Source organism: Onychomys torridus, chromosome 17 (genome assembly GCF_903995425.1).
Source record: "Onychomys torridus chromosome 17, mOncTor1.1, whole genome shotgun sequence".
Lineage (NCBI taxonomy): Eukaryota > Metazoa > Chordata > Mammalia > Rodentia > Cricetidae > Onychomys > Onychomys torridus.
In genome coordinates, this window is record NC_050459.1 from 17877496 (window position 1) to 17893901 (window position 16406).

At 42.4% G+C, this 16406-nt stretch overlaps 1 protein-coding gene across 3 annotated transcripts; it reads right to left on the bottom strand.

Moving 5' to 3' along the window:
- Window positions 1–454: 454 nt before the first annotated feature.
- Golga7 (golgin A7) lies at window positions 455–16234 on the bottom strand. Of its 3 annotated transcripts, none has more exons than XM_036166754.1 (6): window positions 16174–16234; window positions 15826–15961; window positions 11312–11464; window positions 5199–5300; window positions 3956–4018; window positions 455–1747 (listed from the first exon to the last, which is right to left on the bottom strand). In XM_036166754.1, the coding sequence occupies exons 2-5, from the start codon at window positions 15934–15936 to the stop codon at window positions 3971–3973; spliced, it is 414 nt and encodes a 137-aa protein (XP_036022647.1). In that variant the 5' UTR covers window positions 15937–15961; window positions 16174–16234; the 3' UTR covers window positions 455–1747; window positions 3956–3970. The 3 variants fall into 3 exon arrangements, with proteins under 3 accessions (XP_036022647.1, XP_036022648.1, XP_036022649.1); XM_036166755.1 differs by having other exon boundaries at window positions 16118–16184; XM_036166756.1 differs by lacking the exon at window positions 16174–16234 and having other exon boundaries at window positions 3956–4023; window positions 15826–16111.
- Window positions 16235–16406: the final 172 nt, after the last annotated feature.

Here is a 16406-nt window from a genome sequence, read left to right on the forward strand (position 1 = left end):
CAAAGGGGCAAGGATGTAGCTCAGTAGCAGAGAGCTTGTCTGACACATGTGAGACTTTTGTGATGCTTTTCAAATACAATTCATCAACCACCCATGAAAGTAGGAACTGGATTACATAAAAGCACATGGCATGGATGAGTTGCACATGCTAATCCTTCACTGGAAAAGGGTTTTATCTGTTTGCAAGTTCTTGCACACTGGAGTTTGAGTTTTCCTTTTCCTTTGTTTGATCCCTGGGGTCCACTTGGTGGAAGAAGAGAATTGACTCTGACCTCCACATGCATGCCATGGCATGAGTGCACCCCCATACAACACACACACACACACACACACACACACACACACACACACACACACACACAGTTATATTGTATCAGTTATTATAGCCTTGTTTTCCAAATACAATGCCACACTATTGACCTTTATCAAATCATATCAACTACAACACACAGAGTTTATTTAAGAAAAGTTTTACTAAGTGTTAGTATTTCAGCAAAGTTATTGCAACAAGTTTAAAAGGCAGACAGACTAGTATAGGCTTTAAAGGAACAAATGAGGTTTATACAATTAAATTATTACACAGATCTATGGAGCTTACTGAATAACTACAAGGCCCAGAAAACAAATTAATCTGAAAGATTAAATCCAGTATTAGCACCTACAATACCTCTAAAAGTTAAACTTTTAACTGCTTCATTCATTCTTTAGATTTCTTAACTTTCTCCCAAATACAGTGCTCTCAAACTCCTGAAAGAAAGGACATAAGAATTCCAATACTACGAGTACAGAGATAAAGAAGAGCTGGGAAAATTGACTTGAACTTGTAAGTTTAATGTGGAAGCCGAAACTTACCGAGTCACTCCAAAGATTTCTGTGCCCTGAATACTGTATGTGAGGAGGCTATGAATCAGTTCATGAGTAGGTTACAGATTAGCATCATACAGTATAATTCCTATCAACTTCTTCTCCTAAGTTATATTGTAACAAAACTAGAGTTAAATGTCACTTGTTTATTAGGACACTTGCCTATTACACACTTGGGGCAGAGCAGGGGCAGGCATATCTGATGGCTGAGCATCTACTTATTGTGCTTACTTATTTGTGTAATGAACAAGCAACACAACATCTTCCCAACATTTCGAGGTAATGCACATTAACATAAATGCTTTCAAAGAAATAACCTGAATTGCATTAAATACTGCTTTAATAACTGCAATACTAAACAAATAACATATATTATTTTCTCAGGGAGCTTCAGTTTTTGAAATTAAACAGCAGAAATCAGTCTTAAGATCGGAATCACGTCAAGACTGGCAGCTTTTGGAGATCTGGGCGGTGCATTAGCCAAAGCACAGGTGTGACACACCCTCAAAACCTGTCACTAATCTGGGGGAGTAACTGTGCTAGGACATGACTTGTTGAATTATAAAGCCACCTAGGGAACTGGTTGGAACCAATGATACTGGTGTCAGGTAAGAAAAAGACTTTGTCTTAGGCTGACCAACTGCCTATTGTTTAAATGGCTTTGAATTTTAAAAAGTGAAATGTTTCTTTGTATTTTCCTGGAAATGAATCAAAAGATTACAGTCCTACACAACTGGGAGACACGAAGTAGATGCTGAGTGACGAGAGGTCACTCCAGGTGTGGCACCGTGGCTCTGGCAGCAGATACAAGAGAATTACGCTCTGGAGAGGAGGTAGGGCCATCGGCCAGTGGATAGACGAAGGTCCCAGCTGGAGGCGGGATCTATAAGAGGTGAAAAGTAAATACTTTAGAAAGGAATGCTAAACATAACCTTGCAAAGCACCTCTTACAAATGACATGAGCTATGCTAATACCCAACTGTTTAGCAGAGTTTTGGTGATTAATCATTTAGAATGTGCTGTCATGGAAGCGCTAACAAATGTCAACCACTTTCTGACTCACTAATTTATTTCATCTTTTTTAAAACCTTTATTTTATGTGTACCGGTGTTTTGCCTACATGTATCTGTATACCATATGTGTGCAGTGCCAGGGAGGCCAGGAGAGGGCGTCAGATTCTTTGAACTGGAGTTCCAGTCACGGCCAGGCAGTGCACTGGTGACTGGCCTCGAGTCCTCTGAAAGAACAGCCAGCTCTCTTAACCACTGACCCATCTCTCCAACCCCTATTTCATCCTTAAATAGAGACAATCTTAGAGTGAAAACATATGTATCTACTATAGGTAATACGATATTAGAAAACTGAAGGGCAAAATATCTTTTGCTTAAAGATCTTTTAAAAAGTAAAAGCATCCCATGTTTGTGATCTCATGTTACACTATTAATTCCCATCTAATAATATTTCAAACTATAGACACCCTTGTAGACTTTAAGAGAAATAGCTGAACTAAGTAAACCATTCTTAGAGCTCAATGTCCTTCTCTAACATCCTACCCCACACTGGATCCTGGAACTGAGGAGCACAAAGCTCTGAAAACTACACTGTATTGAACAAAAATATTTGCATCCATGCAACTATCTAGAGGTTCCTAATGCAAATTTTTCCATTTCAAAATGTCACTGTTGCCTTAATAATGATACATCAGGCTCTGGGGTACAATTGCTCACAACTTTACACCACCTCAGAAAAATTTCTTTCAAGTAGTAACGGCTACAAAATGAGTCATGACAAATGGGCTGTGCAAAGTCAATGCAGCCATAATTGATACACTTATTCCAACGGCACATCACAAAAACCACACAGAGAGTTAGTTCCTGGTGGTTCGTCTGAGAAATATCAGATTGGAAACTGTACATGAGAAAATGTATGGACAAGTAATGCCATGAGTTCAACACAAAGCCTTTTAAAAGAAAGGAAACATATGGCAGTCATTATTTAGACCTCTGGCTTTCAAAACTTTAGGTGACATACTGATTACAGCTAAAAGACTACAGTTTTGGAATGCTGAGTGATTTATAGGATTCAGGAAATGAGTAGGAGACAAAATGGACTTTTTTAAAAAGCTACTAAGAAAAAGAAAGGGGTATTAACATCCAGACACCCATGATGTGTCCTTTCTGTACGTCCCTGTGCTGCAAACACTGAGACAAGCATGGTCTAGGATGTGCCTTTGTGGCTAATCAGCCTTGAGCTCATCCAACACTTGTTAGCTGTGCGACCGTGATCACTAGTCTATTTCTCTTAGTTTGCTCATTTGAAGTGGAGACTTGTGAGATTCAGAAATGCAGTTAACACAATACCCAGCAGAGCAGGAGCCCACAAATGGCATCTGCTAGTTTTGTTGCCCTAGAAGATGTGTGTGCTTTCTAGGTTCTGTGCTATGCTGCCTGCCAATCAGGAGCAGACACCTGCGAAGGCCAGCAGACCGTAACTGAAATGGATGGGCAGTGAAGTACCATTCTGTCCTTGAGAGAGCTGAACAAATACAAAGACAGGCTCAACAATATCCAACTACAGGTTTTCATTACTGTAATTAATTTGTTCCTATTTACTGACGGGCATCACCCGGATATACAAGAATACTAAAGAATGACATTTATGTTGTAGCCTCCAGGTAAAGTTTCTTCCCAAAAGCTCTGAAGCCATATTCCCTCCTGAAATGTCCCTAGGCTTCCTTAAAGCCAAGGCACATAGGCAGGAGAATCTCTGAGCTGATTTCTATGTATGACACCCGACTCTTAGAGAGCTAGAACAGCTCAAATATTAAACAAGCCAAACACTCCTCTCTAAATATCACAATAACCACCAGTCTAAGATAACAAAGGGGAAAATAAAAATTAAAGTCGGTAAGCAAATAAATTTTGGGTTACACACACATTTAAAATACCAAGTGAACCTGTGACTAGCTGAAGCATATACAATGAGTAGAATACCCTATATGATTCAGTCTGTTATTTGTCAAGCAAGGGAAAAAGTCATGCATAATTAAACATTTTTAAACTGCATAGAAGCCACGTGATTTCAGATTCACCTTTAATTCTATGGTTTATCTTCCACTGCTCACACCTCTGTCTTCATAGATGGTGATTTCAATCTAAACAGCATGGCCGTTAAGAAAACACACTAGACTGTAACACACGGAGGGGACAGACCATAGCAAGATGACGTGCAGTGTGGCTTACGCATTCTGTCTTGCTTATCTTTGGATTATTAAAATGTCCTCCTACTTCAGTTTAAACATCCTTTTTCTGCTCTGCAAAAAGTTAATATCTGCTATGATTTGAGTATAGTTACTTTTAAAACGCTAGTTTTAAAAATCTGCAGTTTTTTCTTTACATTTATTTATGTGTATGTCCTGTCTGCATGTATGTACACACACACACGAAGCGTGTGCAGTGCCCATCATGAAGGTGTCTGATCCCCTGAACTGGAGTTACGGATGTGAGCTGCCACATGGGTGCTGGGAATCAAACCTAAGTCCTCTCTCTGCAGGAGCAGCCCGTGCTCCTAACCACTGAGCCATTTCTCCAGCCCCTGGAAAATATCTTTTTTTTGTAACCAGGAGATTCACAACTAAGAATTCATAGGAATTCAGGGGCTCAAAGTACCCTGAAATTATATGAAAGCGTTTTTTTGGGAGAGGGTTTGTGACCCCTAAAAGAACCATTGCTGCTGAGTAAAATAAAACTCTGAAGTTATCAGCTGCACAGTATAGGGTGATGTGACTAGGTTAAAAACTGTTTAGTCATTACTTCATTTATCAAGTAAATGAGGTTTTGCAATTTTATTTACCAAATCTACTTAGTGATTTCTCAAGGCCTATTGCCTCTAAAAATACAGATAGTATGTCAAAGGTGACAGAATTATACATCTGGCATCTGTAACAGACTTCAACTAGATGAACCTGTGGACTATAATTCATTTGGATGACAGATCTCCCCACACATTTCAAAGGGGCTTCAGGCTCAGTTTCTGCAGCTGAGATATATTACTCTTACAAGCTTCATTATTACCATAAGATGCCCTCGGAATCAGGAAAGACAGTAACCAGAACACTAAACAATCCAGAGAGCGGTACAACGCGAAGTTCAGAGATGTGCTTTAAGAGAACATGTTGGCGAAGGGATGCTTATGGTATAGAATTCATATGAAAATTCTGAATGCACATATAAGAAGGAGTAGGAATTAAATTCTTTCTGGCCAAGGGCAAACAGTACCATCACAATTTTCTTTTTATAGATATTTAGACCTTCTGATCGGGACTAAAAAGATACAACTCGGAGTCCTCTCTCGATGGGGTCTGTTAGGAGGAGGCCTTGGGGAGCATATATCTTCTCATTCTGTTCTTGAATGTATTTGGAGACTTTCTTCAGGACCTGCCAAAAGGAAACGCCACAGCTTTTTATAGATTTCATCTGAAGTGTTAGCTAGATCTCAAAATATTCAGACAGTGAGCTGGTTGTCAATGCAAGTTACACTGACTTTTATAAGGCAGAACAGAGCCTTTTATCTGGCTCTTATCAGCTGCTCACAAGACACCATGTGTACAGTGTGCTGGACTCCAGTGCAGGGCAAATGTACACAAATACAGTGAGAACCAACCTCTAATCCACTCACCCGTCCTGGACACAGGGCAGTTGTTTATACACACAGTTTTCCTTCTACTACTTACAAAGTGCCATCAGTTAATGTGGCCTCTTCTAATATGAAGGATCATTCTTGCTGCTTAAGAACTACTTTTCTCCCTTTTGTGTGTTTTCAGCCATTTAAAGTAATGACTCTGCCCCTAACAAAAGGGAGCTGTCCGGGTCCCAGGAGGTTTATTTCCTTTGTAAAGCACACAGGCTTGCGGGGCTTCTGACCACAGGTGTCTTGAATCATTCCTATGTTTGCATACATTGATACTCTGTAGCTTGCTCTTGTTTCCTAGACAGGAACTTCAAATTATAAATTTAGTATTAAGCTTGTAAAAGTCAAAACAAATGTAGACGAAACCCAGATAGGACACAAAGAACTTTGAGAAACAGTCAATTCTGAGAGTAAGAAAATACATCTTAGTGGCTTTACCTAAAGTCAAGGAGCTACACGCTTGACTTCAGGCTCAAAGTCATGAGCTCCCTTCTCTGGCTTTAGCATTCTGAGGACCGTGGCTTGGTCTTTAAGCTCCCCTGCACTTCCTTAGACTCACACTGGGAGCCAATGAGGCTGCAAACCTGACCACAACTCAGAGGAAAGCGGTGCACAAAACCAAAGTGGTGCTGGATGCCAAGCACTGACTGAGTGTCAGACAGGCCAGGAGAAGAACAAAGGAGGCAGCTGTTTCAATGGAGACAGTCTGGTATAAACTCACTTAAAATACAAAGCTCAGCCGGGCAGTGGTGGCGCACGCCTTGAATCCCAGCACTGGAGAGGCAGAGCCAGGCGGATCTCTGTGAGTTCGAGGCCAGCCTGGGCTACAAAGAGAGTTCCAGGAAAGGCGCAAAGCTACACAGAGAAACCCTGTCTCGAAAAACCAAAAATGAATAAATAAATAAATAAAATAAAATAAAATGCTACACTGTGGTTCAACTAGATTTCTTATTGAAGGAAAACATACATATACTAATATATATATATGCTATTTAGATTCTATCTTTGGGGGGTCATATAATCTCAGGTTTATTCCCTTTTTAAAAACAGTGTGGACAGATATTCAAAGAGCAATCTACATGGTTCTTTATTTAGTAAATGTAAAACACTACTTCTAAAAATCCCTTTTTAAACCTAACTACTTGCAGCAATGTGTGTATCACTGTCTCATTTTCAGCTCTGAAGAATGTGAGCTGGGCTCGGTCATTATGAGCAAACCCCACAGGCATTACCTTCATGTCTGTCAATCGCTCTAAATTCATGACTGGAAGGAAGCAGCCCACAAATGAGTTCAACTCAGGTCTTTCAATCATCTTTCCAATTTTCTTACCTCAACCACCAGAATGGGAAACTAGAAACCAAGTCTCCCTTAGCCCCAGTCCATTAATATTAGAGGGAACAGAGTTGTGTGTGCATGGATGGTTTTTAAGAATGAGTCCCTTGAGAGCAACTTTCCTCCTTGGGCTCAGATGACTAGCAAGGAAGTAGTATTCCTTTACTTCATTCAAGCACAATTTGTTGGGCAAAGTTTCTGTTTAACCTTTAGTACCATTCCTGGGCATCTGGCTATCAGTTCAGAAACAAAATGGTTCAGTCTCTCTCCCTCTCTCAAAATAAATTTCCAATCTTCTTACACTATTTTGGAGAAGGCAATGCAAGTTGCTTTTGGACTCTTCATTCCTAGTAACAGTAAGCTGTTAATATGGGTAGCTGTCCCAAACTATACCTGATATTTCTGTCCCAAGAGGCCTTAATATGACAATTTATTCATGCTTAGATTGATTTTTTTTATGTGTATGTGTATATACGTGTGTGTCTGACCAGGGCACATGTGTGAAGGCTAAGAGCACAACTATTGGGATTCATTTCCCCCGTCACCCTGTAGAATCCAGGGCTCAAACTCAGGTCATCGGGCCTATACACAAGCTCCTCTATCCACTGAGCCATCCACCAGTTCTTATAACTGTAAATCAATGTCAAAACAAACCAAAATATGTAACAAAATTACAAACACGTAACACAATCTCAACTAGTGTAACGTTTACAAAATGAAACATGAACACCACCAAACCTCCAGAATAGACAGCTGTTCTTCCTGAGAATGTGATACTTCAAACAGGCTGCTAGAAAGACAGCAAGCCAGGCTGAGTTGAGATCAGAATCTCAGTATTTTCAGAAAATACTCAAGTGTCCTTCTAATTACAGCCCACAGTCAGAAGGGATGCTTTCTAGTGTGTAAACAAAGCTGACAGTGAGGAGACCTTCTACAAGCTCATTGTTCTCTAATCCTAATAGATAGCAACAATGGAGAAGTAACACTAACGTCTTTATCTTCACAGAAAAATCAATAAATAGCATATTATAAACAACAAAGTGCATAACTGTTCAAGCAAGTTTGAAAAGGATTATTGACAGTTTTAGAAAAGTCAACCCATACACTAAAGTGTAAGCACTGTATTTGGTTTACTGTTCGCAGACTAAGAAACTTTAGTGTTTCAACGCTGGAGAGCTAACGGACGTGGTGGGTGAGGAGACTGTCTGCCACGCAAGCCCAATGACCTGAGTTCAGAGCCCAAAACTCATGCAGAAGCTGGAAACAGAGGCACAAGCATCAGCAATGCAAGCCCACCGCAGCAGCAGATAGGAAATTTGAGGGCCAGCTAGCCCGGATGTGCAGCAATGAACAACACAATGAGAACCTGTCGCAATCAATCAGAGGGGAAGACAAGCCTCAAGCCTATACCTGAGGTTGCTCTCTATCTCCACAGGTGCCCTGGCATATGTATGTGTGCCCATACAATACATAAATGCATAAAAGTATTTTTTGAAAATCTACTTCAAGAAAATGTTTAACATTTACTATATGTGAGGCAATAGATTAATTACAAGATCTACTTTATAGTTGAGAGAACTCCGAAATGAATGTGTCGAGATCCTGTAGCTGGAATGACTTGTCTAGTACCCAATTATTAACTTCCTCCTATAACTGTCACTCCAAGGTTGTCCTTCTCCCATCGATGGCGGAAACTCACTTCTCCGAGAGCACCCGCTGGATGACCATGTTTTTATTGAAGGAAATCCAATGTTCCCTCCTTCCCTAAAGTTAGCTGCTGTGGATCCTGCTTCTGTTATCAACTCGTCCTTTGGAACCAGTCACTTCCTTCCACCCAAACTGCCCTGCTCCTAATCCAAGTACTCTCAGCTTAGAATTCTGTGAACTCCTAACTCGTTTGTTCATTCCCACTCCTGGGCTCTTTTCCCACGGATCTGAAGACTACTTAGAATCAGTGCTGCCCTATCTACCTTCTGTATAAAGTCCGAGTGGCTCCTGCTATACTGGAGATAAAATCTATACTTCTTCCCAAGGACTATGCACTCCCCCAGGATACGACTCCTGTTTTTCTCAAGTTTATCCTTAGCCACTCTTTCTCTGGTCCTCATCTTGAGCCACAGCATCTTTTTTTGGTTTCTAGAACCTATCAAATTCACAGTGATTCTGCATACTCACTTCTGTCTGAATGGCATGAGGTTTTCTATCCTGTGTCAGCACCTTGGAGGTCTTTTCTGATCACATACAACCTTAAGCAGGTCCCCCTTGATATTTTCTATCTGAGGCCAGTTTGCTTCCTTCACAGCACTTATTACAACTACACTTTTGTAGGTTTCACTTCTCTCCTGTTGTTATCTCTTGCTAGCATTAGCTCAGAAACCCCACAAGGTCAGCAACCATGTTTGTCTGCATTGTACAGGTTTTGTCCCTGGCTTCTTGCTTGGCATAGCAATGCAAGTTTTTAAATATTCTTTTCTTTTTTTTGGTATGAGTACTCTGTCTGCATGTATCCCTGCAGGCCAGAAGAAGGCATGAGACCCCATTATAGATGGTTGTGGCTGCTGGGAATTGAACTCAGGACCTCTGGAAGAGCAGCTAGTGCTCTTAACCGCTGAGCCATCTCTCCAACCCCTGCAAGCTTTTGAATACATACTTCTTGAATGAGAAAAATCCCCTGACCCTTCCCTCATCAAACAGACCATTAAAAAATAAAAAAGAGGCACGAAGACTGAACACAGACGGGGAATCTGATTTTGACAATTACACAGGAATGCATTTGTAGCTCCTTCAGTTAGCTAAGCGCACGCTTCTCCTAGGACAGAGTGGCGATCGGGTGAAGAGGGCACATGGAGGATGCTACGAGGAATGAAGCAGCACGTTCGGCAGCAGCTCCACACGTTTTACTTTACCTCAATCAATCTCACAAACAATCTCACAAAGCCTAAGCTGGCTTTTAACTCACAGGGTAACAGAGGCTGGGCTTGACTTCCTGATCCCAATTGCTGAGATTACTGTCACATGCTACCCTGACTCACTGTCTTTCTATGACACTAGAGAGCACACCAGGGGCTTTACACATGCTAGGCAAAGTGTTCTGGTACTGAGCCATCTAGTCTCCAACAGATCCAACATTCTAACTGCAACTCTTTCTGCTCTCCCTTACACGACGAAATGTATGATCATCACAGGGACTTTGCTTTTAGGTGGTCTGTACTGTGGACAGCCTTACAGGATTTCATTCTATAAACACTGTAAGAATTGACAGGTATGTTTGGAGTTTACTGTGGTAACATAGTCATTTATTTAACACACATTCAAAGAGTGCCCAATATAGTCAAAACATAGTTTAGGCATAAATGAATAACAAAACGGTTAAGGCATACCTGTAGTTGAAGAGGAAAAACAAGGACACATATCCCTATGTGTCACAGTGTTGCATCACACGTGCCAGAAAATGGACAGAATCATTTAAATGTTATCAGGACCCAAGAGAGAAATAATCTGATTGTAAGAGTGAAGTAAAGTTGGGAGGAACAGGAAACAGGACTGGTTGTAACTGGAAATGGAAAGAACAGCCTCTGGGTGAAGAGGACCACAGACCTACTGTTGACTGAAAACTAACCAAGTCTGGCTGTTGAAACAAGTGAAGGAAGCATGTGGGAGACAGAGCTAGGAAGGCACCTGGTACCTTCAGGAGGATCTTGCTGACTGAGCCATAACCAGGGAGCGAAGGCAGGCCACTGACTTAGGAGTGGCAGGGGAGCTAAGGCTGTATGTATAAAGACAGGGAAAGGCAGGCCGGAAAAGCAAAGACCACAGAGAAGGGAGGTAGGAGAATATAGTCTAAGAATGAGATGGCAAGGCATCGACAGAGAAGATGGCAGAGAACAGCATGCCACTTTGACAAACGGGAAAACAGAAAACCCTGCAGCTCTTTACAACTGACTATTTCCCTCTTCACTTCTCATGCCTAAAGACAGGCTAAATAGACAGGGTACCCCTGAACAGAACAGGGAGGTGGGACATTGTATTCTGAGCATCTTAGGTTGGCACCAGAAACTCTGGTGGGCAGCTGAAAGAGGAGAAAGAACTCAAGTTGGAGGATAAGAGTGAAGATGAACTTTTGGAAAACAAAGTAAAAAGATTCTCTCAAAAAAAAAAAGAGATAATAAAGACATACAGATTTTCTACATTCAATTTACATGTGGAGTCTGTCCACTGACCTGTTACTCCAAACAGACATACAATACACATTTTGACCTGTTCTGAACCACTTGGGACTCATTCCCATGTGCTCTGGACATAGGAGCAATAACAAAATCTGAATTATTATTATACATGCTTCTAAAGTTTAAAGCAGCTGTTACTCTATAAAAACTTATCTTCTTTCATGATTTTTAGAGTTTCTGAACACAAATGAAGGCATACCTTCTCATAATGAGTTTCCATGCATAAGAAGATGGTATATGCTGTTAAACAAGCCAAGCAGCCTTCAAGATATGACTGGCCTCCAAGTTTCTCTGCTTCTGCGTAAAGGTTATTTAGAGTTCGAACTGTTTCTTCAAACTGCTGTCTATCAATCTGCGGAAAGGAAAGAATTTAAAAATAAGTTTTAGAAATAAAGATGATCAATTCATTGTTTGCTACCACAATGTCACCTTATTGTTTTGACAATATTCTGAATTTAAAAGACAAGAAATAGATCAGGCATGGTAGCATACACTGTGGTCCCAGCATGGGATGCCAAGGCAGGAGGATGAGTAGTCTTTCTTTGCTGTGGTGATCTGAATGAGAATGGCCCCCACTCGTTCATCTTTGAATGATCCCCAGTTGTGGAACTGTTTGCTAAGAATTAGAAGGTGTGGCCTCGTTGAAGGAGGTTTGTCACTGGAGGGTGGGCTTTGAGGTTTCAAAAGATTCTTGCTATTCCAGTTAGCTCTTTCCCTGACTCCAATTTACATATCAGATGTAAGCTCTCAGCTATCGCTCCAATGCCATGCCTGCTTACCTGCTGCCATGCCCCCTACCATGATGGTCATGGAGTCCACTCATCCTCTGAAACTGTAAACAAGCCCCTAATTAAAAAATAACCCCCCAAAGACAAGGCGAATCACTTTTTTTGTGATTAAATCTGGACCCATGTTACTAATACAACTGCTTGGGGTTTAACTATCCATCCATCTTATGGGATATTGGAAATCTTGAAAGTTCAAAATGCCACTTCTCTACACTGAAATTCTAAAGATACTCTTTCTAGTCATATATGTTTGTATTTTGAGTACCTATAATGCTATGGCCAGTCTACATACATATACCCTTAATTGTAGGGGCACATAAGAGGTTCCTTTTATCTTGGAAGAGTATTTATTTATTTTTTCAAAACAGAGTCTCACTCTGTAGCCCAAGATGGCCTCATACTTGTGATTTTCCTGCTTTGCCCTTCCAAATGCTGGGGTTTAAGGTGTGTACCATCATTTCCAATTGAGAGTATGCTTAAAACAAGCATCTGAATACTAAATTTACTAGGCAAAAGGGCAAGAGTATTTTAAGTAGAGTGACCAAATGGTAAGCTCTATGTTGTTTTCTCAGGCTCCTCTTATTTTGTTTCTAGATACTATGAGAAGGGCAGCATTCTCAAAGTGACACAACCTCTATTTAGTGACATGGTTACCCTACGTTCACACTAATACAGTTGTCATTTGTCTCCCAGTGACACTTTAGTTAAGAACAGGCTGTATATGTCCCACAAGTTCCATGGCATATATACAACATGTGATGCTCAGAGGAGGCAACTGCCTCACAACCCACTTCTCAGATCACGTTCCTGTCGTTAACTGGCAAAGGACAGTCCTGCTACCTCCATCCTGCTTGTCACTCTAGATTCAAAGTCATTACATAGCTAAAGACAAGATGACTTTCACATCCTGATCCCTATATCTTCTCCATCTGACTATGGTTAAAGGCAAACACCATCACACCTAATTTTATGTGGAGCAGGGGACAGAACCCAGGGCTCCTGCACATTAGTCAACTACTCTAAAAACTGAGTTCTCTCTAGTGCTAATAATTTGTTTTTCTTTTTTCTTTCTTTCTTTTTTTTTTTTTTTGGAGATAGGGTTTCTCTGAAGCTTTGGAGGCTGTCGGGGAACTTGCTTTGTAAACCAGGCTGGCCTTGAACTCATGGAGATCCACCTGCCTTTGCCTCCCAAGTGCTGGGATTACAGGTGTGCGCCACCACCGCTCGGCCTTATTTTCTTATAACAATGTTTTGTGGACTTCAAATTTCTATATTTTATCCTAGAACTTTAAATGCCTATTCACTAGTAGAGCATTTCAATGAACACTATCATTCTGACCCAGGGTCTCAAACACGCTAGGCAAACACCCTATCACTGAGCCACATATCCAGTCCAGATACATTTTTCTGAAGTCAATAGTATTTTATGATCCAGTCCTGGAGCTCTTAAGTCTCTCGGGTCAGAAGCAGTTGTAATCACTGTACACAGGTATCAAAGTATCACATTCTACCAGACGGGGGAAGCAGACTTGTTAACTGACACAATTCATCTGCCACTCAAACATCATGCACTCACTGTTTACTGTAATGTAAGACAACTGTGTATTAGTTTCTTTCTCAGTGAAGCTGCACAGTGTGACAGTCTCATGGAATGAATCAGGCCTATTGGCAGAGCAATAAGTAGTATTTCTAGGTTAGTAGAGAAGTAAACCTTTCCCATCATACAAAGTAAGGAAATCTTAACTTATAATCAATATACTCAACATAAAGCTTTTCCAGGTGGTAAGGTATAAACTAGTGTTTAACTCATACACTAAAAAAGTCAAGGGCAGCCGGGTGGTGGTGGCGCACGCCTATAATCCCAGCACTCGGGAGGCAGAGGCAGGCGGATCTCTGTGAGTTCAAGGCCAGCCTGGTCTACCAAGCAAGTTCCAGGAAAGGCGCAAAGCTACACAGAGAAACCCTGTCTTGAAAAACAAAACAAAACAAAACAAACAAACAAACAAACAAAAGTCAAAGGCACATTCCATATAGTGCTCAGTACCACAAGCAATTCTGGAGTTTATCATGTTAAAGAAGTACCATTTTTGGATGCCAGAATTTAGCAACATCAATTTCCTGTAATAATATGTGGGATGATGTGACTACATCTTGTTATTTCAATTTAAGATTATCAAAGAACAGTTCTACCATACATAAAGACTAGTGTTTAACTTGGCATATATGTGTCTGGCTCAGTAAAGAGAGAAGTTTTACTTTGAAACCAGTCAACAAAGGCATCTAAATGGCATTTCACAAACAAGTAAATCAAAACCACACTATCCTTTCCCTCCTTACTCTCTTTGAGACAGTCTTCCTATGCAGTCCATACTGGTCTGTAACTCAGAATCCTGCCCCTGGCACCCAGGTCTTTATGGCCATGCCCTATTTATACAGTATCTTTTCAAACCTTGCTTGATCTTTAATTCATAGTTTTAAAGAAAAAAGAAAAAAAAAAGGCAACTGGGCCACTAACTTGCCTATGGTCATAAATTAAACTTAAGGAAAAGATAACGCATCAATGATTTCCCAACACTAATAATCAGATAATCCTGGGGTCTGAACCACAGACTCACACATGCTAGATAAATGGTCTACCACTGAACTACGTCATTAGGACCCCCACTCTTTTCAAGCTACTTTGGATCAGGGTTATCTTCAAGCTGTCCAGGCTGGTCTTGAAGTTGCAACCTTCCTGCCTTAACCCTCCTAGTAGCTGGGATTACAGGCCTGACTATTCAGTACTGGAGACAGAACCCTGGGCCCTCAACCTGCTACGAACAGGCTCTGGCACTGAGCTACACACCCAGCCTACAAACCGACATATTGATTTTAAATGGTTAGGACACATTTCTCTAGTACGCACTCATCTCCACCCACCTAGTCCACGACCAGCATTTCTTAGCCCCACACCCACACCATGCTTAATCACCTCTAAGTTCCTCACCTTCCTAGCTCAGTTTTCAGAAACTGACTTCTGAACAGGAAACAGACTGTGAGTAATACGGCTGAAGAACAAGAGAATCACACTGGGTAGACACAGGCACACACAGTCATTAACTCATGCTCCCTGCACTTTTACAGTAGGATACAGTTTGGAGTTGTTACATCTTAAGGCATGACAAACAAATCCATCTTTGTTTACAAGGCTACCCAAAGGCCCCGATGACAGTTTTGATAAGCAAGGCAAACGGGAAGCTCCCAGTGTCCCTGTGATTACGACTGGGAGTGAAGCGTTCACTACAAGTTCCTGAGTCGTTCCTGCCCAGGCCCATGTACGTTTTTCAGGTTCCAAGAAGGCCTGCCTGGCCTACCAGGCACATCACTAATAAACCCTTTCGGCTGAACAAGATGATCAGCACGGTGACCACAAACATCAGTCATGAGAAGGATGACGTCTTCTTTTGTATGTTAAGGCAGTAGGATATAGGTTACCACAGGCTGTATGAGGTGGCCTGGAGTCCTAGGAATCAGCGCCTCATCAAGGTGTCAATCACCGTGTGTGTGTGTGTGTGTGTGTGTGTGTGTGTGTGTGTGTGTGTGTATCTTAAAGTTCTATAAGATCTCTGGACTCTGAGCCTTGGAATCAGCGCCTCATCAAGGTGTCAATCACCGTGTGTGTGTGTGTGTGTGTGTGTGTGTGTGTGTGTGTGTGTGTGTGTATCTTAAAGTTCTATAAGATCTCTGGACTCTGAGCCTTGGCCTTAGTAGTCCTTCTCCAAGTACCAGACCTTACCTTCTCAGTACACCTTCTGCTGTGAGTCTGGAGGTCTACAGCTCTCCAGAACCAAGAGACAGCGGGTGGGATGGTAGCCCTACACTCCCTCCCGCCCCAGGGACTCTTCCCTCCCCAGGGCAGGTGCAGGGAGGCAGGCTGCGTACGTACCCTGTTCTCCAGCTCCGCGGGGAACTTGGTCTGGAACTGGCAGCGTGTGCCACTGCTGTAGTCTCGCTGAATGAACACCTTCCCGGACACCGGCGCCTGCTGCGGCCTCATGGCGAGGACACGACCCGCCGCCACTCTGCGAGTTCGGGGGAAGACACGGGTCAGATTGCCGGCCTGGAGCCGGCTGTCCGGCCCGCCAGCCCTCCGGAGCCACCCACCGCCCGGAGACGCCCAAGGCCTCCCCCTCGCCGTTCCCCTTCACTCATGGCTGTAGCCGAGGGCCTCCAGCTACCCGAGCCCAGGACCCGCGCCCCCGCCTCATCCTGGTTCGGCCCTGGAAACACAAACCCGCCTCCTCGGCCCTCCAGCAGCTGTCGCACCACCTTCGCCGTCACTTACGTCCTGTCGCAAAAAGCCTTGCCGCTCCTAAGCTCATTCTGCGCCACACGTTGACGCCCCGCCCCTCCGGCCGTAAAGCGACCCGTTTGCAGCTGCGCATTGCGGTGAGGTGCGCGGTGGCTGGGAGAGGGTTCGCCTTCTGTAGGCGGTTGAAGCCCTTCCGGGCGGAAGAAGGTGGAGTT